Source organism: Scylla paramamosain, chromosome 9 (genome assembly GCF_035594125.1).
Source record: "Scylla paramamosain isolate STU-SP2022 chromosome 9, ASM3559412v1, whole genome shotgun sequence".
In the NCBI taxonomy this organism is placed as follows: domain Eukaryota; kingdom Metazoa; phylum Arthropoda; class Malacostraca; order Decapoda; family Portunidae; genus Scylla; species Scylla paramamosain.
Window position 1 is genome coordinate 23917501 of NC_087159.1, and position 27739 is coordinate 23945239.

The 27739-nt window shown below is 36.6% G+C and overlaps 1 protein-coding gene across 4 annotated transcripts in view; it reads right to left on the reverse strand.

The window, feature by feature from the left end:
- Positions 1-912: 912 nt before the first annotated feature.
- Positions 913-27739, reverse strand: part of LOC135103729 (prenylated Rab acceptor protein 1-like) — a 45745-nt gene continuing 18918 nt past the window's right edge. For all 4 annotated transcript variants that reach the window (XM_064010386.1, XM_064010387.1, XM_064010390.1 and 1 more), the window contains exons 3-6: positions 25693-25796; positions 16646-16845; positions 4507-4604; positions 913-2670 (exon numbers count right to left, since the gene is read on the reverse strand). In XM_064010386.1, the coding sequence (XP_063866456.1) occupies positions 2665-2670; positions 4507-4604; positions 16646-16845; positions 25693-25796 (408 nt within the window). In that variant the 3' untranslated portion in view covers positions 913-2664. The remainder of the gene's footprint in view (positions 2671-4506; positions 4605-16645; positions 16846-25692; positions 25797-27739) is intronic.

Consider the following 27739-nt stretch of genomic DNA (forward strand, 5'->3'; position numbering starts at 1 on the left):
TATGAGTGAGCTTCAGTTATGATGCCACTAGTTGGCACAGCGAGTGCCACAATATCTGCCCAGCATTTCTCATCTCACTACTTTACTTCATATGTTTTTATTGTTATTTATATATACATTTTCTTTCAGTAAACCCTCAATATAATGAACATATATGGAGAGAGAGAGAGTAAGAGAGAGAGAGAGAGTAAGAGAGAGAGAGAGAGAGAGAGAGAGAGAGAGAGAGAGAGAGAGAGAGAGAGAGAGAGAGAGAGATGAATTGTGGCTGTGTGACAACCAGTTAGTGACCTTGACAATAGCTGATGATTCGATGCTCTCTCTCTCTCTCTCTCTCTCTCTCTCTCTCTCTCTCTCAGATAAATTAATACATACACACATACACAAACACACACACACACACACACACACACACAGAGAGAGAGAGAGAGAGAGAGAGAGAGAGAGAGAGAGAGAGAGAGAGAGAGAGAGAGAGAGAGAGAGAGAGAGAGAGAGTCATCGGTCATTGTCAAGGTAACTGGCTGTCACAAAGCCACAATTCATCTCTCTAACATATATATAACATATATTCAGTTGACTGTGTGTCAGCCAACTCTCATGCATTTTAAGATCTAGGATGTTCATAAAATAAAGCAAGCATTTGACAATTTTGAAATATGCCGTAATTTGTGAACAGTTTCATAGCATAAAATGAGTGTTCAATAGCCTTAAAGGGACCGTTATACTAAAAATTTGGTTAAAAAGAGGTTTGTTATATCAACAATTTACTGTAACATGTAACAAAAATATTGAGATGTTTTTGGGAGTGTTGGAACAGATTAATGGCATTTCAATTAATTTCAATGGGGGAAAATGATTTGGCATATGAGCAAATTGAATTATGAGCTCTGTCATGGAACAAATTAAACTCATAAGCTGAAGTACCACTGTATTCCAAATTTCACTACACATCTGAATAAATTCTTGTTTTAGTTTCACAAAATCTTACCTTTATCAAAACAATAAAGCAAAAGATCAATATTCATATCAAAGAAATATAATTCCCAGATCGATAACGAAGAGCCCTAAGTGTACTGTACCTTACTGATAATGAAGACATTATAAGTAGAATTAAACATTATCTCCAAAAAAGTTTTTGCACAACATTTCTACAATTGCATTCACTGTTTTTCAGTGTTCAAAATTAAATAAAATTCTCACTTGCTTTAATACTTTATGATGGGTGTGCCTTAAGAATCACTTCAGCATTTTCAGCTCATAGTATATTTGTAGTTAATGGTGTGCACACTTTTTAATGGCAATATGCACCTTGAATAAAGTTATTCTTATACAAAATATAAGACTTAACAGAATCATAGTTATGTCCTTTACCTGGAATGCTGAAGCACTGCTATTCCAAGTTATTACTACAGCAAGAACCCACCTTGCTGATAAGTTGGATGATGGCAAGTGCCATCACAACTGTGAGCTAATACAGAGTTATCTTGCCTGATGATTGACTCTGAAAACTTTTTCCTCTATACTGAAATTATTTTACAAAAGGACAAATGACAGCTATTTCCTGATATTTACTTCCTTAATATTCAAGTCTATTGATGGTCCTGCTGAAAATCTTCACATTTTGCAAATGAACATGCTTAGTATCAAAATATTATCAAAAATACATTCACAAAATTCTCCATCCTATTAGAAACCTATTGGAAATTATTATATGATAATTATATTCATCTACTTTCTATGCACTTCCTAATATTTTATTTATTTTAATATCTGTGCCTTTCTTGAAAGATACAAACTGGGGCACGTGTAAAACAAAATTTTCCATTTCTGTTAATTTCAGTAATATTTTTATATGACTGTCCTGTCACATGAACTCACTATGTGAATAGAATTGAGCTTTGTGCACTGTGTTTCTTTAAAGCAATGTGCATTCTGTGAAAAAAAAAAATCAAAACAGCTCATCAACATAAAGTTAAACATTCAATTAAAAGCTTGTTTCATTAAGAATGGAATAAATATAATTTGGAAGAACTTCATGATAATTTTAAATCTACTCTCTTTATTTGGTTGCAAAAAAAGTGCAAAATTTAATCCCTGCAAACATTCACTTTTACCACACTAGGATCAAATGCTGTGCATCCCTCACAATGCTATTGCTAGATAGTAAGTTTATTCTATTGCTACTGAAAATCCTGCATCAATCACACAAGCTTTATAGAAATATATATTTATGAAGGTTTGATAAGTAGTCTGAAACTAATGGGAGTCACTAAGCTAATGAAGGCAGAAGAGAAGTTCATTTCATTGCAATAAGGAGGTAAATAATGGCAGTAATGCATCAATGTACTGTCACCCACTAACTTCTGCAAGGTAGCCAAAATTACTCATCTATTACATATTCAACTGCCTCTATCCTCCATGTGATCCACCTTGTTAATACAATTTCTGCAAGAAGTGAAGGATTTGTTTCCACACTGGTGCTGGTGGCTCACTGGCCATCACATTGCAATCAACTCAGAGCAAAGTGGAAATGGAATCCTTCAAGTTTCTTTTCAGCATGACAGTTTCAAGATATCAAGACACTGTTCTGCTGCAAGAAAACAAGCCTTAATCTTGCCTGTTGTTTTCCATAAAGCTTTTTCCTGAGATACCTGCATCCAGTACAATCTACACCTGTGAAAGAGAAAGAAAAATACCAGCATTAATTTCACAATTAGTACTTGTGCACATGAATGCTGTAACTGGGGAGTTAGTCATAGTTGACTAAAAATCACTTAGGCCTTAGTGATCATCTTGGCCTAATTAGTAATATTTCTTTCATCTTAATTGCATGTCCTGTCAAGGATCCATTGTCCTGTGATTCCCTCTCAAAGACAAATCATACCATCTGTATTTTCAAGTTGCTTCAAAGTTGGTCATGACAACGGTGGAGGTGATCTCGCACAGGGGATCACCAAGTAACAGGTTCTTATGTACCAATTTATCCAAGCTTCAGATTAATTATTGTATCATGCTCTAAATTATGGTGGAATGGTACAAACTTTCAGACTATCTTTTGCATCTCAAATGCATAAAGGAAAGGCTACATATAACCCTAGCAATAAATATCTGAGGAAGCCTGGCCAGTTTTCATTTGTATGAAGGACAGGAAAAAATATACAAGAAGAAACACAGATCCACTTTCTTTTCTTTTCTTTGAAATATCTCATGTTAAAGTAAAAAATTTACTACAATTACTTATTACTGCAGTGTGGGTTTTGTGCAGTGTTATTTTACTCAATCATTCTTGAATAAAACATTCTAAATATGCATCTCTAGCATCATCCTCTCCATGTCATATGACTACAAATGCTCTACAGTCACCACTAAAACACTCCACCTACTAAAAGAATAAGAGTGAGTCTGCCATGTCTGCTCCAAATATTAAATAATATGGGTGAGACAGCATGGAATAAGAATGAGACAGATAAATTGGCAGTGTGACTGATGAAAATGGCATTGAATGCACCATGAAAAATAGTAACAAAAGATATGAATGGTGACATGTAATGGGGCACATCTAGAGAATGGCATATGAATACAATCCTGAGACACAAAGTAAGACAGGAACAAGTGCTTCTACATGCAATACTTTATTTTGTGCCAGCATCCTTTCACTCATCATCCTACACCGAACTTTTTTGTCTCCACTTGCTAGCCACTGCAAGCCACTTTGTACCTACTTCAGTTGGCAGGTAACATTCATAATATATAGATGTACATTCCCCTCATCTTAATTGATGAGATGGCATCTTCTTGTTGAGACATGCTTACATTCATCTCTGTAACATTAAACTTTAATATACTGTTGAACAGTGAGATTATGTTTATATGTTCACCAGCACAGAAATGGTGGTGCTGTAATTGCTCTTCACCTTTGGGTTATGTTTTGTGGAAGTGACTGTTTGTAGTAGTGTCTTATTTTAAGGGCACCTTGCACCTACACTGTGCCCTACACTCACAACTGGCCAAGCTGCTGATGATGCACTTTTCCATCTTTTTTCTTAGATGTCCAAGCCTTCAAAATTAAACGACTCACACAAAGAAACCACAGAACACCTGACTTCTGATCTTTCAAAAAATTCTGATTTGGTTAAGCAAACTTGAGTGTTGTTCAGTACCTCAAAAACACAATTCCTCCATCTATCAACTTGACACAACCTTCCAGATAACTATCCCCCTTCTTCAGTGACACTCAACTATCCCCCTCTTTTACAATGAGCATCCTCAGTTTGTCCTTTACTAATAAACTAAACTTGAAACTTCACATCTTATCTCTTGCTAAAATGGCTTCTATTAAGTTAAGCATTCTGAGCTATTACTGTCAGTTTTTCTCACATCCCCAACTGCTAACTGCTAAGAAAAACAGGAAGGAATTTGTTCTCAAACAGTAGCAGATGAATGGAATGGACTCAATAATCAGGTTGTTAGTACATCTAAATAAGATGCACAGCCAATTTCTCTTCTTACCTGTTCCATTTGCAGGTCAAAAGGCTCCTCATCTGATCCAAGGAGACTCTCAACATTGTATAATGAAGCATGGATGGCAATGATGAACAGGCTGGCTCCTGTAAACAATTAAAATCCCATCAGTGATAAAATTTTACTGTGTGTGCTTTGAAGATAAAATTTTAAATGTTTTCCAGAAAGAAATGTTTATTTCTATTGTTATGCAGGACAGCCTAGTGGCAAGAGAGAAGTAGAAAGAGGGCGAGAGACAAGGGAGAGGGGAGCAAACGAATTGTGGCGTGCAGAGTTGTAGCCAGTTTTGTTGAAAGCCTAGTATAATCATTTATTTATTTCCCCAACTTTTTATTTTACCATACTGAAACCACTCCCATCAAAAAGAGAAGAAACTAAAGTTTATAACCGGACAATTAAATCATAGCTGGCCCCTTCAGTGAACTTGAGCAAGTAAATGAATTAAAACATAATTAGTGCAGACAAAGTAAGCGAGCAAGGGTATTACCCATCTTCTGCCCAGCCACCCCCTATTCTTCCCCCTCCCCTGTCATGTGACCAAGCCAGCTTGGGGGGTTGCTTGGCATGCTGCAGGGCTTTCTTTATTCAGTAGCAGTCTGATAGCAAGAGAGGGCATAATTGTTGTTTGGGAGTGTGTTAGGGACATAAGACAGTTAGTGTTTGGAAGACTATTAGCAATGCATCTCCCAGTGTATATTGTTGTGAAAGCCCATAGGTGTACCTAACTTCTCCTCGACCCTACTCGTTCAGTTGTTGTGTCGTGCATGCATGGCAACCATTTTGTGAGCAGATATTTGTCCCTTCTCTTTTGTTATAGTCCAGTGTCTTGCGTGTTAAAATGCTACTGGCTGTATGTTGCTGTCTCTCGTCCTTGGCCAGAGGATGAGTCTGTGTTGCTGTCTGTGTCATGCTATCTGTTTTCTCTCCAGGCTCACCAATTTTTAGGGGGTTGAGCCTATCTTTGGAGAGGTTGGAAATAGGTTGAACTCAGACCAGAGAGCTATAATATCCTGTTGGGCAGTGGGTGGACACCTGTTGTGGGAGATTTTGTCCAAAGGGTATTATAGCCTCGTGTCTGTGGCATCTATCCTGTCTGTTTCTCCCTGGCATGTGGTTTGGCAAATCTTTTCTCAGCAAGTGTGAGAAGTTGGTGTTGTATTTTTTTTCCCTCCAGGCTGAGACAGGATGGTGATAGCTGAGGCTGTAACTGTGTGTGACCAGTAAAATGGCCTGGGTTCATGTAGTAATTTGCCCCATATTAGACTGCAAGAGTGACAGCCTAGTGAAAGCTAACTCATGTTAAAGCAGCTGTGAGAAGGGCTGGGATCTGATCATAACACTACCTTATACAGTGGAACCTTGGTTACCTAACCCCTCCCTTTTTTAAAAAATCAGTTTTCAGACAAAATTTCAAACTAATTATTGCTTAGTTGCAGTACCATAATTCAGTTCTAGAGCAGTTACTTGATTTAAAATATTAAAAGACATAGCAAAAGCTGCAGTTTATTATAAATTTATAGTTTCTATGAATATTTACTTAATTTTTATATATTTGGAGGAGAGACACACACAGTGTAAGATAGTAATTCAATCTTTGAAATAGATAAATGTGATCCCGTTGAAAAGCCTTGAAGTAAACAAACAATTTTCAGCACTCAGGGGTAATCCTGAGCCACCTATAGCTCTCTTGATGATCCCCAACACCATAACTACTACACAACTGCACTTTTCCAGTAGCTTTTCCCAGAAGTAAGATGTCTAAGTGTTATGATCATTTTCATCTTGACAGTATGTGGGTTGCTCCTCTCTGTGTCCCTCTAAGGTTTCCCTCACTACATCAATCTAAACGATATCTTGTGATGAGTTCTGTTACTAAGTTAATTCAATACATCCTTTCTGGATAATTAATTTGTGAGCTGGAGATGTTGTGAAGCAGCCTATGGGAGTGTCTGTCATAAGCCACTAAGAAAGTGTAGACTGGTATCTGAAAATAGATTAATTCATTTTACATCGATTCCTATGGGAAAATAATTTAAGTTTTCAAACATTTTGGATTTTGAATGGCATCTTCTCATTCATAACAATCCTTAACTATATGACCTTGAAAATAAATATACCACCAGGATTCCAAAACTATGAATTATGTAGCTGGAGGAGGCAATAGACACCTGCTTCTAATTTTCAATCTGTAAAACACTACCTCTCCTCTACTAAACCTCATCTTTTCCTCACTGAAACACAGGTGTCTAAGGCAACTGACAGTAGCCCCTTTTCCAACAGCAGAATCACTCTCAAACTAAATTGATCTGTGCTGTATACCTCTCACCTAACTTCTCTGACTATAAGAAATTCTTTGACTACTTAACTTCCAGTGAAGCACATTCTGACTCTTCCCTTTTTGCAGAGATCTCCATTCTTGGAGACTTCATGTTCACCACCAGCTTTGGCTTAACTCTCCCTTCACTGACTATCCTAGCATTTAACTTTGCTATCCTCCACGACCTAGAGCAACTGGTGCAACACCATACTCGTACTCCTGACTGTCTTGGAGCTACACCCAACATTCTTGACCTTTTCCTAACCTATCATCCTTCTGCTTATGCTGTCACCCTATCTTCTCCATTGGGGTCCTCCGATCACAATCTCATATCTGCATCTTGACCTATCAGCCCAATCCCTCCTCAGGATCCCCAAAGTGGAGGTGCCTCTGGTGTTTTGCCTCTGCTAATTGGGGGGACCTGAGGAGGTATTTTGCTGATTTTCTTTGGAATAATTACTGCTTCTGTGAAAGGGATCTGTCTGTGTGCCAAGCGCATAACAAAGGTGATAGTGTCTGGCATGGAGACGTACATTCCTCACTCTTTTTCTTAATCTAAATCTTCCACACCTTGGTTTAACACAGCCTGTTCTTGTGCTATGCATGATAGAGAGGTGGCCCGCAAAAGTACTCGAGCCTTCCATCACCTAAATCTCAAGCACTTTATATTTCTGCCTGGAATCATGCCAAGTCTGTTCTCCAACTAGCCAAAAACTCCTTCATTAGAGAGTGCCAAAATCTTTTAAGATCTAACTCCCCTCGTGACTTCTGGTACCTAGCCAAAAACATCTCCAATAACTTTGCTTCTTCATTTTTTCTTCTTTATTTCAACCAGATGGCACCACTGCCATCTCATCTATTACTAAAGCTGAACTCTTCGCTCACATCTTTGTTAAAAACTCTATCACGGATGATTCAGAGATTGTTTCTCTCTCAACTCCACTCTCTGACTATTTCATGCTACCCATTAAGATTCTTTGCAGTGATGTTTTCCATGCCCTTGGTGGCCTAAACCCTCATAAGGCTTATGGACCTGATGAGGTCCCTCCTACTGTTCTCTGAAACAGTGCCTCCATGCTTGCACCTTGCCTAGTCAAACTCATTCAACTCTGTCTATGAACACTGACCTTTCCTTCTTGCTGGAATTCTGCCTACATTCAGCTTATTCCTTAAAAGGGTGACCATTCTAATCCCTCAAACTACCATCCTATTGTTTTAATTTTCTGCCTATCTAAAGTTTTTTAATCTATCCTCAACAGGAAGATTTTTAAACATCTATCACTTCACAACCTTCTATCTGATTGCCAGTATAGGCTCTGTCAAGTCTACAGGTGATTTTCTGGCTTTCCTTACTAAGCCATGGTCATCCTCTTTTAGAGATGTTGGTAAAACTTTTTGCTGTTGCCTTAGACATCAAAAGCTTTTGATAGAGTCTGGCACAAAGCTTTGATTTCCAAACTCTCCTTCTACAGCTTCTATCCTTCCCTCTGTAACTTTACATGAAATATCTTTTCTGACTGTTCTATTATTGCTGTGGTAGATGGTCACTGTTCTTCTCCTAAGTCTATTAAGAGTGGTGTTCCTCAGAGTTGTCCTGTCACCCACTCTCTTCATATTACTCATCAGTGATCTTCAAAAATCAAACTTCTTGTCCAATCCACTCCTATGCTGATGATACCACCCTGCACTTTTCCACATCTTTTCTAGATGTCCAACCCTTCGGGAAGCCACAGAATGCCTGACTTCTGATCTCTGTAAAATTTCTGATTGGGACAGAGCAAATTTAGTATTGTTCAGTGCCTCAAAAAACTCAATTCCTCCATCTATCAACAACAAAACTTTTCAGACAATTACCTCCTCTTTTTCAATGATACAACTGTCTCCCTCTTCTACACTGAACATCCTTGGTCTGTCCTTTACTTATAATCTAAACTGGAAACTTCACATCTCATCTCTAGCTAAAACAGCTTCTATGAGGTTAGGCATTCTGAGTAATCACCACCAATTTTTCACACCCCCCCCAGCTGCTAACTCTGTACAGGGCCCTTATCCACCCATATATGGCATGTGCTTCACATGTATGGGGGGTGGGGAGTTCCACTCATACAAGACAGGGTGGAATCAAAAGCTCTTTGTCTTATCAATTCCTCTCTTCTAACTGACTGTCTTCAGCCTCTTTATCACTGCAATGTTGCATCTCTTGCTATCTTTTAATGCTATTTTCATGCTAACTGCATGCCTCCCTTCCTCCTGCAGCCTAGCTGCACAAGACTTCCTTCTTTCTCTCATACTTATTCTGTCCAACCCTCTAACACAAGAGTCAACCAGTATTCTCAATCATTCATCCTTTTTCTGGTAAACTCTGGAACTCCCTTACTACTTCTATATTTCATCTTCCTATGACTTGAACTGTTTCAAAAAGGGAGTTTCATGACACTTATCCTTCAATTTTTTATGATTCTCTTGAGGTCTCTTTTGGTACTAGTGCCTAAGTGGGACTTTTTTTTGCTGGTTTTGTTTCCCTTGGCCAGTAATCCTCTTATGTAAAATAATAAATGAAATAAATTAATAAATAAATAAATAAATATATATATATATATATATATATATATATATATATATATATATATATATATATATATATATATATATATATATATATATATATATGAGGCTCCTAGAGCCAGAGTGATGTAAGTGCTAAAAATTAAAAACGGAGGAAAATGCTGTCAATGTTTTGTGAGTTTCATAATGTGATATCTCTTCGATGGATTGAGATAGAAACTAATGATTGGTATCAAAATATTCAGTAATTTATGCCCTTTAGAACTATTTAGTTGAATTACATTATGAACTTATAATTAAAATTACATTATTAAAAACAAATTGGTGACTGCATTTTTTCTTCAATACAATTTTGTTAAGGATATCACATAGCTACACTGAAATTGTACTTAGCGGTCACACATTGTTTATTTCCTTTATTCTATCAAGTTGTTTTATTCTGTATGTACTAATAGGGGAATCACAACCAAAGAAAGTTTTCTTTTTAGTGACTTATCAATTCTATGAAGCAAAAACGTAAGCAACATAAAAGTACTTCCTAAGATGAACATAAATGAAGAGAATCATACAAGCTTAAAAAATGAAACTGGAACAAACTAAAACAAAAGAACTAATAAATGTTATGAAAATATACTCGTATAAAGGATAATAGAACATAAAGAAATAGTAGTCAAATGATGCTTCCAAAACTCACATAGGCTTCCCTCATGCTTCTTCATCTTTTAGCGATATTTTTATTTTATTTTTCTTCCTCTGGAAGGTCCTGGCTCCTCAGGGTGTACACTGTTGTCCGCAATAATAATGAAAAGCTTACATGTTGTGTAAAAGCAAAATTAAGACAGCAGCCTGTCATTTAATTGTAACAACCAGGCTGGAGGGAGGGATAGTGTGAAAGGGAGTGTGTGAAGTGTGTGGGCATGGTGGTTGGGAAGTGTCCTGAGGTGATACGCGACTTGCAGCACAAGCTGTCATTGCCTAGCTCTTCCTGTGCTGCTTGTGGTGAAGGAGTTACTTCTCTCTGGTCCCAGCAACTGATAGCTATTACTCACGTGCAACAAGAATGTTCTATGGATAATTTCACTTGGATTTTTTACCCTATTCTGCCATCTGCACTCTCTCCTGTCATGGTAGGAAGGTTGGAGAAGGCAATGCAATAAAAAAATTTTCAACCATGAGGTCTCTTACATCACTCTGGCTCTGGGGACCTCATATATAGAATATGAGATAGACATGAGAAGAGAGCCAGGGATGAGACTTAGATGCGTCCAAGACATGTAGGTACCCAGCCTGAAGTTCCTAAGATAATATCTGTGCAATCACTCAAATTCCCTACGTAAATTTCCTTACTTCTCCATTCTCACCCAGTTTTTTGTAGAGGAGTTGCTCTTGACAATAAAGTAGTCAGTATTTATCTAGGCCCCCTAATTTGATCATTAGAATTTTCAGAAGTAAAATGTTTTATTTGTATAAGACAGTGCAGGGAGCATTGTGTGGGCGGGTATATGTACGTATGTGCATCGTCACCCCCCCACACTTCCTTGTACTCCCTCCTTCTTAACAGAGGGAGACTGGCGCACTTTCCCACAGTCAGTCACTACCTACCACTTAGACAGAGCAGACGTATTGAGACAAGCACTAATATCTGATGGAGACTAAGGCAGGATAAGAATTAGTTGGGTCAGTTGCCTTAAGGGGATAAGTGAGTCATTACCAGCTGTATCCCCCAGCCTACTTATATAGAATAGGAATCTCCATAGTAGTCTGCCAGAGTTACGTATACACACTCCATACACAGGGAAGTGACTCCTCGGCTGCGTGTGTGCAGGCTGAGCTCTTGTACAGTGAGTGGTGAATGACCCTCCTGTGTGTTTGTGGGCACTCATTTGTGGTTGTGTCCCTTGTTAGTGGGATTGTTTAGTGTTAAATGCTACTGTGTCAGGCTCTTGGAGGGTGCTTGGACAAAGGACTTAAGTAATTGGTAATTTTACTCCCTCCTCAGATCCTGATAATGCCTGCCATCCAGGAGGCAGTAAACGATACTATTTGTTTTGAGGCTATAACACACTATTGGACAGTGGGAGGACTTATTACTGAGGGCAGTTGTCCAGCAGGGTTCTATATCTTGACCAGATATGTGTTAGTGCTTGTTATAATTGTTTTTCCCTAGACATGGTTGTCGATTCTTTCACAGGTGTGGGAGTTACCATATTTGATGGCTCATAAGATGCATGGGCTCATAAGATACACCCCAATTTTGGCAGACATTGAAATAAAAAAAAAAATAAATAAATAAAAATAAATAAAAAAAAAAAAAGATAAATGAGCAGATTTAAGCTCTGAATGTGAGGTGAAGGATTTCACCTGACATTTGAAGACTCTCACATCTCACATGCATTTAGATCATTATTAGATACCAATATTTTGCATTTAAAAACTTTAATATTTGCTAATAGCCTACATACCAATCCTGTTGTGAGATGTAAACATGTACCTGGCATATGGCGTAGGCAGAGACTGTGAGAGGCTACAGGGGTAATAAAGTTTGTTCATAAGAATGTTAAAAGATAGGTGCAATTTTAATTGTATGAAAGTGTGTCTTACCTCAAGGAGTAACGGCATCACACTGTAAAGAACGCAGTGAAGCTTGCCCGTGTCACCAGGTTCGGCGCATAACTGACTGCATGTTTGTTTTGGTACATGCAATGCGTGGTGCATGGTCACTTAAGCAAATTCTTCCTGACTGGTGTCATTCTATGTGAATTACCAGTAAGTATGACCTATTATATACTGTTACCTTGAGAGAAAGAGTTGTTTTGTGGTGTAGTACCAATCATTACTGTTTACATGTGGGAAGATGTCTGGGGTTTGATTTTAAAGTCTCTGTTGCCATAGACTTACCACCAATCACTGCCTCAATGCTGAACCTTGGCCTCATAGGATGCAGGCTCATTTCCTGAGACTTTTTTTTTTGGAGAAAAGGTGCGTCTTATGAGCCATCAAATATGGTAATTGTTATTAGAGTATTTCCCTTGTCTGTAGGTGAGTAAAACAGACTGGCAACCTCAATTAGTGTGACCTGGTGCTATGACTGTTGTGAAAAGGGTGCATGAGTCACAAGGGACCTTGTACACTCATATCTGAGCCTTGCACTAAGTCCCGATACAAGGTGGTTCAGGGAAGCTAGTCCAGGTGCAGCAGCTTTGTGAAGGGGCTGGGAAGTGTGGTCATAACAATATATATATATATATATATATATATATATATATATATATATATATATATATATATATATATATATATATATATATATATATATATATATATATACAGTGGTGCCTCAGAATCTGAATTTAATTAATTTCAGGAGACTGTTTGGATTGCAGAAAGTTCAGATTCCAAAACTATTTTCTCTACTGGAAATAATGGAAAGTGAATTAATCCATATCTGGACCCAAGAAAACACATTACTCCTGAACAGTAATCTGAACTCCTGTATACAGTCTCTCAATGAAATGAGACCATACTTAGTTCAAGTAGTGAATAAACCAAAGTATCATAAAAAATATATACTGTATTTCCTCAAGTATAAGTCAATCACAAGTATGGGTCAACCCCTGATTTCTGGCCAGGGAATTAGTAATTTATGGTATATTTGCATCACCTACATGTAAAACAGCAACCTTAGACATTTATCTAATGAAGAAATCACTTAATCTTGGAGTGCTGTGCTGGTAAGGGAATGACAAGATATAGTACTAAATCACCACATTTTATGGGAATATGAGAGAGAGAGAGAGAGAGAGAGAGAGAGAGAGAGAGAGAGAGAGAGAGAGAGAGAGAGAGAGAGAGAGAGAGAGAGAGAGAGAGAGAGAGAGAGAGAGAGAGAGAGAGAGAGAGAGAGAGAGAGAGAAGGAAATACTTTTTGTAAAAAAAAAAAAAAAAAAAAAAAAAAAAAAAAAAAATTGTAATTGGCTTCCACTTCTGCACACCAGAGATCAATGAATCAGGCCATGTTATCAACATTTGTTGTGTCTTGTAGTAAGGTTATGCTGCCTGTACAAAATAATTATTAACAAAAAAGATAAAGAATATTCATTAAAAAATGGCAAGTCCACCTTCAGGCATGTGAAAGCAGAATAAAGAAAAAGTAAGAAACATGTGCTGCTAAACTATTCTGCCACATCTGTTTTGATGCTGGTTGATTTTTTTTTTTTTATGTAGGAGGGACACTGGCCAAGGGCAACAAAAATCCAATAAAATAAAAAAAAAAAATGTGTCCCAGAAGAGGGTCCACAGTTCAGTCCAGAAGAGGGTAAAAAACTGAAGGATAAGTGTCTTGAAACCTCTTTCTTGAAGGAATTCAAGTCATAGGGAAGTGGAAATACAGAAGCAGGCAGGGAGTTCCAGAGTTTACCAGAGAAAGGGATGAATGACTGAAAATACAGGTTAACTTTTGCATTAAAGAGATGGACAGAGCAGGGGTAAGTGAAAGAAGAAAGTCTTGTGCAGCGAGGCCACGGGAGGAGGGGAGGCATGCAGTTAGCAAGATCAGAAGAGCAGTTAGCATGAAAATAGTGGTAGAAGACAGCTAGAGATGCAACACTGCGGCAATGAGAAAGAAGTTGAAGACAGTCAGTTAGAGGAGAGGAGTTGATGAGACAAAAGGCTTTTGATTCCATCCTATCTAGAAGAGTGGTATGAATGTAACCTCCCTAGACATGTGAAGCATACTCCATACATGGACAGATAAGACCCTTGTACAGAGTTAGCAGATGGAGGGGTGAAAAAAACTGGTGATGTCTCAGAATGCCTAACTTCACAAAAGCTGTTTTAGCTTGAGATAAGATGTGAAGTTTCCAGTTTAGATTATAAGTGAAGGACAGACTGAAGATGTTCAGTGTAGAATAGGGGGACAGTTGAGTGTCATCGAGTAAGAGGGGATAGTTGTCTGGAAGGTTGTGTCGATATGATAGATGGAGGAATTGAGTTTTTGAGGCACTGAACAATACCAGGTTTGCTCTGTGCCAATCAGAAATTTTAGAAAGATCAGAAGTCAAGCATTCTGTGGCTTCCCTTTGTGAATTGTTTACTTTCTGAAGGGTTGGACATCTATGAAAAGATGTGGAAAAGTGGTGGTATCATCAGCATAGGAGTGGATAGAACAAGAAGTTTGGTTTAGGTCATTGATGAATAATAAGAAGAGAGTGGGTGACAGGACAGAACCCTGAGGAAGATCACTGTTAATAGATTTAGAAGAACAGTGACCATCTACCACAACAGTAATAGAACAGTCAGAAAGGAAACTTGAGATAAAGTTAGAGAGAAGGATAGATGCCATAGGAGGGTAGTTTGGAAATCAAAGCTTTGTGCCAGACTGTATCAAAAGTTTTTGATATGTCCAAGGCAACAGCAAAAGTTTCAACAAAATCCCTAAAAGAGGATGACCAAGACTCAGTAAGGAAAGCCAGAAGATCACCAGTAGAGCAGCCTTGATGGAATCCATACTGATGATGAGATAGAAGGTTGTGAACTGATAGATGTTTAAGAATCTTCCTGTTGAGGATAGATTAAAAACTTTAGATAGGCAGGGAATTAAAGCAATAGGATGGCAGTTTGAGGTATCAGAATAGTCACCCTTTTTGGGAACAGGCTGAATGAAGGTAAACTTCCTGCAAGAAAGAAAGGTAGATGTTGAAAGACAAAGTTGAAAGAGTTTTGACTAGGCAAAGTGCAAGCACGGAGGCACAGTTTCGGAGAACAAAAGGAGGGACCCCATCAGGTCCATAAGCCTTGCGAGGGTTAAGGCCAGTGAGGGCATGGAAAACATTACTGCGAAGAATTTTAATAGGTAGTATGAAGTAGTCAGAGTGGAGGAGAGGGAAGAACAAGCACTGAATTGTCCAAGGTAGAGTTTTTAGCAAAGGTTTGAGCAAAGAGTTCAGCTTTAAAGATAGATGTGATAGCAGTGGTGCCATCTGGTTGAAATAAAGGAGGGAAAGAAGGAGAAGCAAAGTTATTGGAGATTTTTTTGGCAAGATGCCAGAAGTCATTCAAGTTTTTGTACTTGAATAAATGTTAATATGTATACAGTAAATGCTCCCATATCTGGAGTGCCACTATCTGGGACTCACCACTATCTGGACCAGCTTCTCAGGTCTTACCAGAGTGTGGAATTCAAATTACCCAAGCGAGTGGCTGGGTTTCCACAATTCAAATCACCCACATGCTCAATCCCACTGCTAGATCCTGCCAGGCGGTGTTACTTGTTCCTCCTTCCTGCTATGCGTTCCCTCCCTCTCCCACTTGGCCAATCCACTTTGCTCTAACCCAGCTGTGGCGTGAGTATTGGAGATGTTATCCAGCAAGTTTGTAGTGTTTATCAGAGTTCCAGTATGGCTGGAGTTGCTTGTGCTTTGAAACATTATTTTCTTACTCTAATAGCTGTATTTTTGGCTTATTTCTCAATTGTAAAGTGTTGGGGAAACCAACCTCAGAGTATCCTAAAACTCCACGTATCCAACAGGCCCTTGGCTGAACTAATCCTGATACGTAAGCATCTACTGTATATATTTTTCATAATTTTATATGTGTTTATCAGAGTTCCAGTATGCTGGAGTTACTTTTGCTTTTTGCTTTTTCTTACTCAAATAACTTTATTTTGAGTTATTTCTCAATTGTAAAGTGTTGGGGAAACAAACTTCTGCATATCCTGAAACACCACATATATGTAAGGTCCTTTGCTGAACTAATCCTGATACATGAGCATCTACTGTATACATTTTTCATAATTTTATATATGTGTGCAGCCTTAAAAATTAATAAAAATAAAAGCATTAATCCTGGATATTAATCAATTCAAACAAGTGATTTCTAGTACATCACAAAATTATTTTTATGGTAGAATACCATCCCCATATCAAAGACTGTTTGTTTAATATGTAAAAACCAAGAATTGCACTGATCTTTTTTAGTGATGCATCCAATTCTTTCTGCACTGTAATGGATTCTCTTTGTTAGGTGCCTCATGAAAAAAACAAATCACTGTAAATAGCCAATCCCTCTTTTAGTTTAAGAGCACAGTTCTCACACATTATATTTATAACAATTACCTTGCAAAGTAGTATTAATTAATTTTCTTTGGATCATCTGTTACAAAAAACATTGTGTGAACACATATCTATATGCCACTAAATATCATCAACAAATGATGATTTAAAACACCAACTTAAGAAAAGAAAAAAATACCTAAGACCCAGAAAAGGGCAGCTCCAGCTCCTGCTATGTAGAACACAGGAAGGGAGAGGACCCCAACAACAGCATACTGATGGGCCATGGATACCTCATGTCCTCCAACTACAATCTTCTTCTCAGCATTTTTAAGGGCCAGGATATAGCATGCCCCAAGGGAGGCAGCAATTGCCAGTAGCAGCAATGGAGAAGTGATCCTGTGGAGTAAAAGATACTGAAAATCAGGAATAAATGAAAGAATCAATATGTTACAAAGAAATACTACATCACTATAGTAAAAGAATACCTGTAACACCTTAGTAACACAATGGAACAGAACAGAAAGATCTTTTTAAATAAAATGTAATTATGAGTTCCTGAAAACTTTTCAGACATTTTTATCAGGGCACTAGTGATTAGTTCCATACTGGTGCAGGTACACTTAGTTTTGCACAGTGCCTCTTGAAGGACCATGCCATCCCTACAATGCTCCACCTGAGTGAAATTATAATTCTGGATAAGTTATATGGAGAGAGAGAGAGAGAGAGAGAGAGAGAGAGAGAGAGAGAGAGAGAGAGAGAGAGAGAGAGAGAGAGAGAGAGAGAGAGAGAGAGAGAGAGAGAGAGAGAGAGAGAGAGAGAGAGAGAGAGAGAGAGAGAGAGAGAGAGAGAGAGAGAGAGAGTTCTTTTAACTGACAACCCACAAAACCAACTTGACTTTATTAACATGGATGGACTTCATTAATAACATAACCATAGCAAAATATCACAAATTTTACCAAAGAATCATATATAAGATGCTAAATAGCTCTATACTATCAAGCTCTGTAAGTTCAGAGAACAAAAATTATTTAGGAGTTACAGATAGCTCTGATCTCTGTCTAGGAAAACAATGCATACAGGCAAGAAATAAAGTAAATCAGGTATTAGATTGATTTTTAGGAGCATTAAAAGTAGAAGTTACAAAGTAATATTAAAGTTATATTTGGTGATGGTCAGACCTCATCTAAACTGTTGTGCATTTCTGGCCCCTGTATTACAGGAATGATATAGGTCTATTAGAATCAGTATAAAGGAGAATGACTAAAAGAATATAGGGGATGAGGGGTACTCCTCATGAAATGAGACTGAAACTTTTAAATTTATATTCCTTACAGGGGGGAAAAGGTTAAGAGGAGACCTGATAGGGTTTTTTAAATGGTATAGGTGATATAAGAAGGGTGATGTGAGCAAAATTTTCCAGATCAGTAATCAGGATAGAACAAAAAATAATGGGTTCTAGCTTGAAAAATTTAGGTTCAAGAAAGAGATAGGAAGGAATTAAAAGTGGTAGATGAATAGAACAAACTCAGTTGTTTTGCCAAATCATTAGGGAGCCTTAAAAGATTAGACAAATTTATGGATAAGGATGAAAGGTGGAAAGTGGTAGGTACATTTCATACAGAAACTGACATATGTAGGCATGATGGCCTCTTGCAGCTTTCCTTATTTTCTTATGTTCATAGCATCAAAGGAAGGGGTTTGTCACCCATATCTCCAAGGAATAATCTGCAGATACTATTAGCCAAGGACACACACACACACACACACACACACACACACACTAAGACTACTACCTAAAGAACAATAAACCAGATGTGCCATGTTTAACAGAAACCAAACTAAAAGAGGAAATAAAGATGAAATTTGCAAAAGGAAGGCATAGGAAGGAAAAGATAATTACAGAAAAGCAATCTGGATTCAGGAAAGGGAGATCCTGTGTCACAAATCTTCTACACAAGTAATAAATGGAGTGCAAGAGAGGTACATATGGGTTGATGTGGTATACTTGGATCTCAAAAAAGCATTCAATAAAGTTCCATGGAAGCATATGGAAGAGAGACAGAAAAGGAAAGGGAGGAGGAAGAGGAGTGATAATATTGGTAAAAGAAGATATTGTTGTTGAGGAAGTGGAATATAGTGATGGAATGATGGAAACTTTGAGTGTTGTTATTAAGATCAAAGGAAGTGAGAAAAGGAGTTATTGTGCTGTACATACCACTAAAACTAATGCATGGGAGACCAATAGATATAAAACTATGCAACTAGAAGTAAATGGCATAGAGGAAATATAAGGAAAAGTAGCAAAGTGTTCTTAGTAGGTGACTTCAACACTAAAGGAATTAACTGGGAGGAGATGGAAGTGAAAGAAAATGTCAGGTCATGGAGCGAAGAACTTATGCATAACATGATAGTGAATACAATGAGACAGTGGGTGAACAAGCCTACAAGATGCAGAGGAGAAGAAAAACCATCACAGTTGGACTTAGTGTTTACAAAAGCCCCAGAAAGTAGACCAAGTATTGATTGTGGTTTGTGCCTCACCGGGAACAGACAGGGAGTCAGCGAGGAAGAGGATGTGTGGAACATCTGGTAACACTTAGTGTTGATGGATATTATTTGAAGGAAAAAACTGAAGCTATTTATTACATTTGTGGATTTCAGTAGAGCTTATGATTGTGTACCGAGGTTTGATTTGTTTATGTCGTTGAAGAGAATGGGATGTGGTGTTACTATGCTCTTAGCTTTGGCTGCAATGTATAGATGTACAAATAGTGTGGTGGGAACTGCTGTCATCGCAACCACTGTTGGTGTGCGTCAAGGCTCACCCACATCTTGTATACTGTTTATCCTTTGTTAATGAAATGATACAAATGTTAAAACAACGATGTCCTGTGGATGGTTTCCTTGCATGGTTGCATGTTTTAGTCATGATGGATGACACTATACTGTTATCAACAACTCGAGATGGAATGAAAAGTAAGATAAAAATTTTACAAGAGTTTTGCAGCACTTGTGGTATGATCATTAATGATAACAAGATGAAATTTATGGTGTTGAATGGAGATAAGGAAGATAAGGAAAATATAACTAGTGAGAATAAGGTTATTAGTTGTTGTGATCACAACATTTATCTAGGAAGTCCCTTTACTGATGATGGCTCTCCATCAACTGCAATTAAGTTACATGCTAATATGAAGATGTGCCATACTTTGAAATTTATATCTTTCATTAATAAGAATAATGATGTGCCATTTATAGTTAAGAAAAAAATATTTGATGCTGCATTTATGCTGTCGCTACTGTACAGTTGTGAATCCTGGCTCAATGGAGTCACGAAGCCTATAGAAAAACAGTATAAATGGTGTATAAAGCAACTTCTTGGCGTAAGAAAAATGACGAACAATGATGTTTGCGTGGTAGAGTTGGGCATGCCCCAGTCTGTGCACTGGTTAAGGCAAAACAAAGAAAATTCTTTAAAAAAATGTGGACAAAAAGAAACACAATGTCAAGGCGGCACTAAGGTATAATGATGTTGTGTCCAGGTATATGACGGATTTGATCTCTGTCGACAATGACGATGTGCACAGTGCAATGGTTGAGGTGAAGATCCGTGTGAGAATTTCAGTATCAAACAGGCTAAGTTTTTATAAATCTGTTAATAGTGAACTAATAGTGCATGACATTTACATAAAAAACGTTAAAGTTAATGAATTGGAACGAGTGTCCTGGACAAGGTTACGTCTGTCTTCACACTCGTTGGCAGTTGAAAAGGGACACTGGAATCGGCGAGGAAGGGGTCGTCTTCCCATGGAGGAAAGATTGTGTTCGTGTGGTATGATTCAAACGGAGATACACGTTCTTGAAAATTGTCCTATTTCCAGTCACGTTAGAGAAAGAAATAATGTAACGACAGATAGTAATTTATTTGTTGATAGATCTGATTATATAAATGTTTGTAGAATTGTACATGAAGTATTGCCTTTATATTAATGTTGGATGTGTTTGCATAAAAAAAAAAAGGGGTTGTTTGGATAAATTCTTGTTTTTTATATAAACGTATAGGATTACAATTTAGTTTTTACACATGTCTTTTATGGGTTTTAAATATTTTCAATGAATTTCTTGTCTAATTATTTACATTCTGCTGTTTTATTTTTATAATGTGTCTTGTTTTTATTTGGTTGCTATGTCAGGTTTTTATGAGTTGTGTTTTGTTTTTATGCAACAATTTTATTTTCGATGATATATTTTCAATATCGTAGTTGCAAAAATTTCCTCTGTATATTTGTAATTTGGACTATTTTTTAATGTGTTTATTGGTGTGTACTTCCCTGTGGTCAATAAATCAATCAATCAATCAATCAATCAATCTAAGTCTAAAGGGAAGAAGTCATCACATGACAATAGAAATAGTACTACAAAAGGAAACAGTGTTGCACAGGAATGAACAATTTAGGAATGGGAGACAGAACTATGTTAAGGGAAACTTTAAAGAGCTTAATAAATTTCATGGAAAAATTAAATGGAAAGAGCTAGTTGAAGGTAAAGTAGTGGAAGAAAAATATGAGATATTTTTGAGCAAGTATAGAGATGGGGGTGCAACAGTTTATGCCAAGTTATAGTGAAAAATGGGAAATATAGAAGTAGAAGCAAAAAAGAAAAAGGACAGAGCATGGAGGAAAATGATGAGAATATTGAACACAGATACTAGGTAAGAATACAGAAAGACAAGGAATGAATATGGTATAATAAGAAGAAAAGAAAAAAACTTTGAAAGTGACATTGTAAGAAAATGCAAGGGAGAGCCCAAACTCTTCTACAGATATGTGAATGAAAAAATTAAACATTGGGATGACATAAACAAGTTAAAAAGAGATGGAAGAACTTATGAAACTACTGAGGAGATGAGTGAACTAATGAATGAGTTTTTAATCTGTGTTTACAAAGGAATCCGATTTTGTGGCATTGAAAGTGATATCACAGAATGAGGGGATACAGGAGATACAAATAAAGAGACAAGAAATAAAGAAACTGCTGGAAGGGCTGGATGTTAGAAAAGCTATGGGACCAGATCAAGTAAATGGATGGATATTAAAAGAATGTAGAGAACAAATGGAGGAACCCATATGTGATATAATTAACAACTCACTGAAAGAAGAAAAGTACCAAGGGAATAGAAAAGAGCTAACATAGTCCCAATATACAAAGGGGGAAATAAAATGGGACTGTTACATTACAGACCAGTGTCACTAACAAGTATTGTAAGCAAGCTTTGTGAAATAGGAATTAAAGATAGATGGATGGAATATCTAGAAGATGAAAAGATAATTACAGAAAAGCAATTTGGATTCAGAAAAGGGAGATCATGTGTCACAAATCTACTGAGCTTATACACGAGAGTAATAGATGGAGCACAAGAGAGGGATGTATGGGTTGATATACCTTGGTATACCTGGATCTCATAAAATAATTCAATAAAGTTCCCCACAAAAGCCTTATGTAGAAGCTAGAGTATAGAGAAGGACTAAAGGGAGTAACATTGAGATGGATGGAGGATTATTTACAAGGGAGGGAAATGAGAACAGTAATCAAATCAGACACTAAAATCAAGTTGGCGCAGAGTGACAAGTGGGGTACTGCAATGCTCTGTGTTGGCATCCATTATGTTTCAATTATATGTAAATGATAAGACAGAGGATCTAAATAGTTATATAAACCTGTTTGCTGATAATGCAAAAATAATGAAAATAACAAAGGATGAAAATGACTGCAAGGAGTTAAAAAAGGATATTGACAAGATACATGCATAGAACCAAAGGTTTAAACTAGAATTTAATGCCAGAAAATGCCACATGTTGGAAATAAGAAAAAAGTAAAAAGAGACCTTCATGGAATTACAAGATTGGAAGAGAAATAATAAGGAAAAGTAACAAAGAAAAAGATTTGGGAGTAATGATTAAGGACACATTATCACCTGAAAGACACATAAATGGAATATTCAGCTCTACATATGTCTTGTTAACAAACATTGTGGTGGTGTTTAACTATTTAGATAAAGAAGTAATGAAGAAAATCATAACAAGCATGATATGTCCTAAATTGGAATACGCAGCAATAGTTTGGGCTTCACATAGAAAAAAAAGATATATGAAAACTGGAAAGAATATAGAGGATATTGACAAAGATGGTACCAGAACTGAAAGTCTGAAGCTATGAAGAAAGACTTAAAGAGACTGGATTACCAACACTACAAGAAAAAAGAGAAAAATGAGACCTGATAGCAATATACAAATTAGTAAACAATATAAACAGAATAGACAGAAATGACTTGGTATGACAGATGTAAGAGGGAGAGAGAGGGTTGAGGGAACATGGAAAGAAAATAAGGAAGAGTAGATCCTCAAGCAACATCAAAAAATGCAGCTTCCTGTATAGAACTATTTGAAATAAGGAATGATTTGAAGGAAGAGGTGGTTGCAGCAAACAGTGTACACATGTTTAAAGAGAAACTGGATAAATATGGTTATGGAGACAGGACAAAATGAGCTTTGGCTCGTGTCTTGTACAATACATCCAAGTAAATACACACACACACAGGGTAATTGATACTGTACAGGAGAGAGATGGATGGGTGGATGGTGTCTACTTAGACTTGAAGAAAGCGTTTGACAAAGTACCTCACCGAAGATTGCTATGGAAGACAAAAAATTATGGAGAAATTGGAGGAGGACTGCTGGAGTGGATGGAGGATTATCTGGATGATAGAGTGAAGAGAACAGTAATACAAGACCAGAATTCATCTTGGCTGAAAGTAACTAGTGGTGTCCCACAGGGGTCAGTGTTGGGACCGATAATGTTTGTAACATATGTGAATGATATAAATGAAGAAATAGAGTTATATGAACTTATTTGCAGATGATGTTAAGCTGATGAGAAGGGTAGAAAATGTAAATGACTGTATGGTAATGCAGGATGATTTAAAAAAGATAAATAGATGGAGTAAAATTCAATTTAAGTAAATGTAAAGTAATGGAGTTTGGTAAGAGTAAGAAAAGAATACAATATCACCTTGAGATGGATGGTATGAAGTTACTGAAATCTAAAAAGGAAATGGATTTGGGAGTAACAGCTACTGAAAATCTGACTCCAGACAGACACATTGATATAATTACTGGAGAGACAATGAATTTGTTAAAAAGAATAAGAATGGCATTCTCATATTTAGATGAAGGAATGATAAAAAAGTTGTTGATTTCCATGATAAGACCAAGATTAGAATATGCGGCAGTGGTGTGGTCTTTCCATATAAAGAGGAATATTATAAAATTTGAAAGAGTACAAAGAGCAGTCACTAAGATGGTTCTGGAGTTGAGTAAGTCGACCTATGAAGAGAGATTAAGAATATTGAAAATTCCTACCCTTCAAAATAAGAGGGAGAGAGAGAGAGAGAGAGGGGATTTAATAAACATCTATAGAATGATAAATGGTATGGAAAATGTGGACAAAGAATGTTTTTTAACTTTAGACATAGAGCACAAGGGGACACAGTAAGAAGCTGAAGAAAGTTAACTGTAGAAGAGACATCAAAAAGTATAGTTTTCCTCACAAAAGTGTGAACAAATGGAATGAACTCAGTGAAGACGTTGTCAATGCTGTAACTGTCCATGCCTTTAAGACCAAACTGGATAGATACAGTGACGGGTTATTATGAGATTACTCCCCTCCCGTAAACTACAACTAGGTAAACACACACGCACACACACACACACACACACACACACACACACACACACACACACACACACACAACAAAGGAAACAGTGATGAACTTTAGAAGTTTTCAGTAATACTTTGACTCAATCCTATAAAAATACAATTAGGTAAGGACACACACACATACACCATATAGTGTAGTGGTTAGTATGCTTGGCTCACAACCAAGAAGGCCAAAGTTGGAATCCCAGGCACAGAGGCAGATGGGTGAGCCTCTTAATGAGAAGCCCCTGTTCACCTAGCAGTAAGTAGATACAGGATGTATTGCAAGGGATTGTGGCCTTACTGTCATGGTGTGTGGTGTGTGATCTCAGTCCTTTCTGAAGATTTGTCACTTTAAGCTTAAGATCTTTCAGTGGGGGAATAGCTGCTGGGCAAGCAGCAGACACCTGTAAGTGGATACTGGCTTCTCCCTAGCTGGCAAAGGTATATGTAGCCAGGTCGCTGCTAATGCACAATATTCTAACATGAATTGAGTCTAACACAGGGGGTCAGTTTGGTTACAAGACATAGTCTAACACAGGGACTTTAAAGTCTAATGCAGGGATGGGCTGCAACAAGCTGCAGTGAAGTCCATAATGTGAAGTAGAGTAATACTGTTGGGAGAGCAAGAACACCATTGCCACTGCCGCCAGCCTTGCCACCTAAAGTGATGTGAGATGGGTGGTCTGCAGCCGCCGCTGCCACCATATACAATGATGCTAATTTAGTGAAGAGAAGGATGGACTCAGCATAATTTTTAAATGGTTGTTACTGTACTGTACCAGTTTTTATTCATTATCCTTTAGATTTTTTTATGAACTCCTATGTACTCATTACCTTCAGTTATAAGTAGGAAAACAATGTTAAAGATACTCTAGAAATATCAAAAATTTTTTGAGGCCTGTCTCAGGCAGGTCAGGACTAAGGTTATTTTCTCCTATTTCTTTAATTAAAACTCTAACATGAATCACATCTAACATGGGATGATAGCAGAATCGAATCTCCATGTCTGCAGAGACCTGAATGTACTATCATTTGTAAATAATTTTATATTAACACTTCAGTAACCAAACAAGTAGACAACTACTGTACTCAAGAAGCTTCATGAAGGCTATGGCTATGATATGGCAAAGTCTGAGTTGTTAAATAGTAGTACCTTCCTAATAGCACTCAAAAAACTTAACTATGATGCCACAAACTGCAACCTGTACTATATATTAATAAACTGACAGGAAATGGTCATGCCTCACAGCCATACAAAATGGATGACATGACAATACCTAAAATATTCCCACTTCTGTTCACTCATATAAAATTCAGGAAGAGAACATAGAGAAAATAATAAAAGAAAATGAATAAAATATAGATGCTATCTAGATTTTCTTGTTTTCTTCCCAAGTTCTTCCATTACTTACAACAATCATGGGCAAAATGGCTACCAAAACCATACAGTGCTATACAACTCAAGCTCCAAAGTAAGATACTCACAGGCAATAAAGAATAAGGACGATGAAGACAAACATATAGTTTGACTGGAAGTATTCGATATTCTTGATCATACGTTTGCTCCATCTCTGGGCGTTAAGTGGTAGCTGGAAAAAATAATAAATACAATAAAACTGCCTATCAACATAATAGATGAATAAAACAAAAAACATATAAAATGAGAATTAATTCAATATTCTCATGGCATAATGTATATGATACACTCATCCCTTGAATCTGCATGACATCCCTTTCAGATTGTGTAAATCAGGGAAGTGAACTAGCTTTCCATCAAAATAAAGTAAATTTTTCCCATTAATAAATAAGCTATGAGTGGATGATATCTATGGTTCCATTATTTATCATCAGCATAATTTCCTTAGGTCATATTAAGGAATTATTTCTTAATATGAAGACATTCAAATGAAGACATTAAAATTTTTTTTATAGTATGCATATTATGGTTTCAAGATCAACATAGCAGTTTTACTGATATTAATTATGTCTGCCTTTTATTTCAGACCTTGAGAAATTGTGATCCTAGGATCTTTTATTTCTTCAAAACATTATGGGTTTTTAATGAAACAAATACCATTCCTACATCTTTATTGTGGATGAAAATACCAATGTTCAAATGCAATTTTCTCAGAACTGGATTAGTGATGTTCTATGAATAGGCACGTCAAATATTTTGTAACAAAGTAATGAGCATAAACAAATTTCTTACAGTTATGAGATGCCTCAGGCTTTCTTCCATCTCTAGTGTAAAAGAAAAAAAAAAAATAATAATAATGTACTGGGATTAAACTATTTTTGGATCTACCAAGGGAGAAGTGTATGTCAATTGTATAACCACACAAGCACACTGCTGTTGATATGGCCTTGATTTTATGGAAGAGACTTACTTTTAGATAGTGTATAAAACCTTGGTGCAAAAAACATACTTTGCTCTTCTGGTAATACATGGAAAGGTTACTTGTGGAATTTGAAATATTATTACTGCAAAAAAATAAATAAATAAATAAAAAAAAAATAATAATAAATAAATAAATAAATAAAAATAAATAAATAAAAATAAATAGTAAATAAATAAATAAATTAATTAATTAATTAAATTAAATAAAAAAAATAAATAAATAAATAAATAAAATAAAATAAAATAGATAAATAAATAAAAATAAATAAAATAAAAAATAAGATAGATCATCTCATACCTGCACACCTAAAAGCATTGGAAGACACTGTTGTCTATTTGATGAAGACTTTATTATATCAAGGATGACATGTAATGACAAATAAATGGTATACTTCACAGAATATATAATTACTTACAAACTTGTAAAACTATAATGACAGCTATTGTGTGAAGTGAAAAGGGCCTCCCAAGAGCATTATAAGTGAGAAACCAGAAAGACATCATTGTTTGCTAGACAAGGTAGTATCCTATGTACTTGTAAAGCATCAGGACAAGAAAAAATACATTTCTTATCACCAAGTAAACAGTAAACATTGTTAAAAATGCAAGAGATATTTTAGTAAGAAAACTGTATCCTAGGAAAAAAAAAAAAAAAAAAAAAAAAAAAAAAAAAAAAAAAACGGCGGAAGACTGAAAAAAATATAATGATAAAATGGGATGTGTAGAATTAGCTGATCAGCTACTAGAACCATGTGCCTTTCAAAAGAAGACTCTTGTGTGGTTCATAAAACTTGCATTCATTGCATCCTCCAGAATTCATTTATTGTTCAGAAATTCCTTAATTATATAATAGATGTTAGTAAGCAGTGATTTCTTGAATACAGTCATGGTGCTGAGGCTTTCATTCAACATGAGAAGCAAATGAAAAGAACCAACCACCAAAACCACTAAAAGATTAAAAATTGATTCATGCCCAAGTCCCACATGAGAGGTTTGACAAGCAAAATATACTATTGTCCAAGGTGTCCTGGAAAATCAAGTCTGTGTTGCACAGTTCACTTCAAGTTGTGGCACATGAAAACAGGAGAAGCAACACAGACAGGGCCAAGTGGTCTCCTGACCTCCAAAGGATTA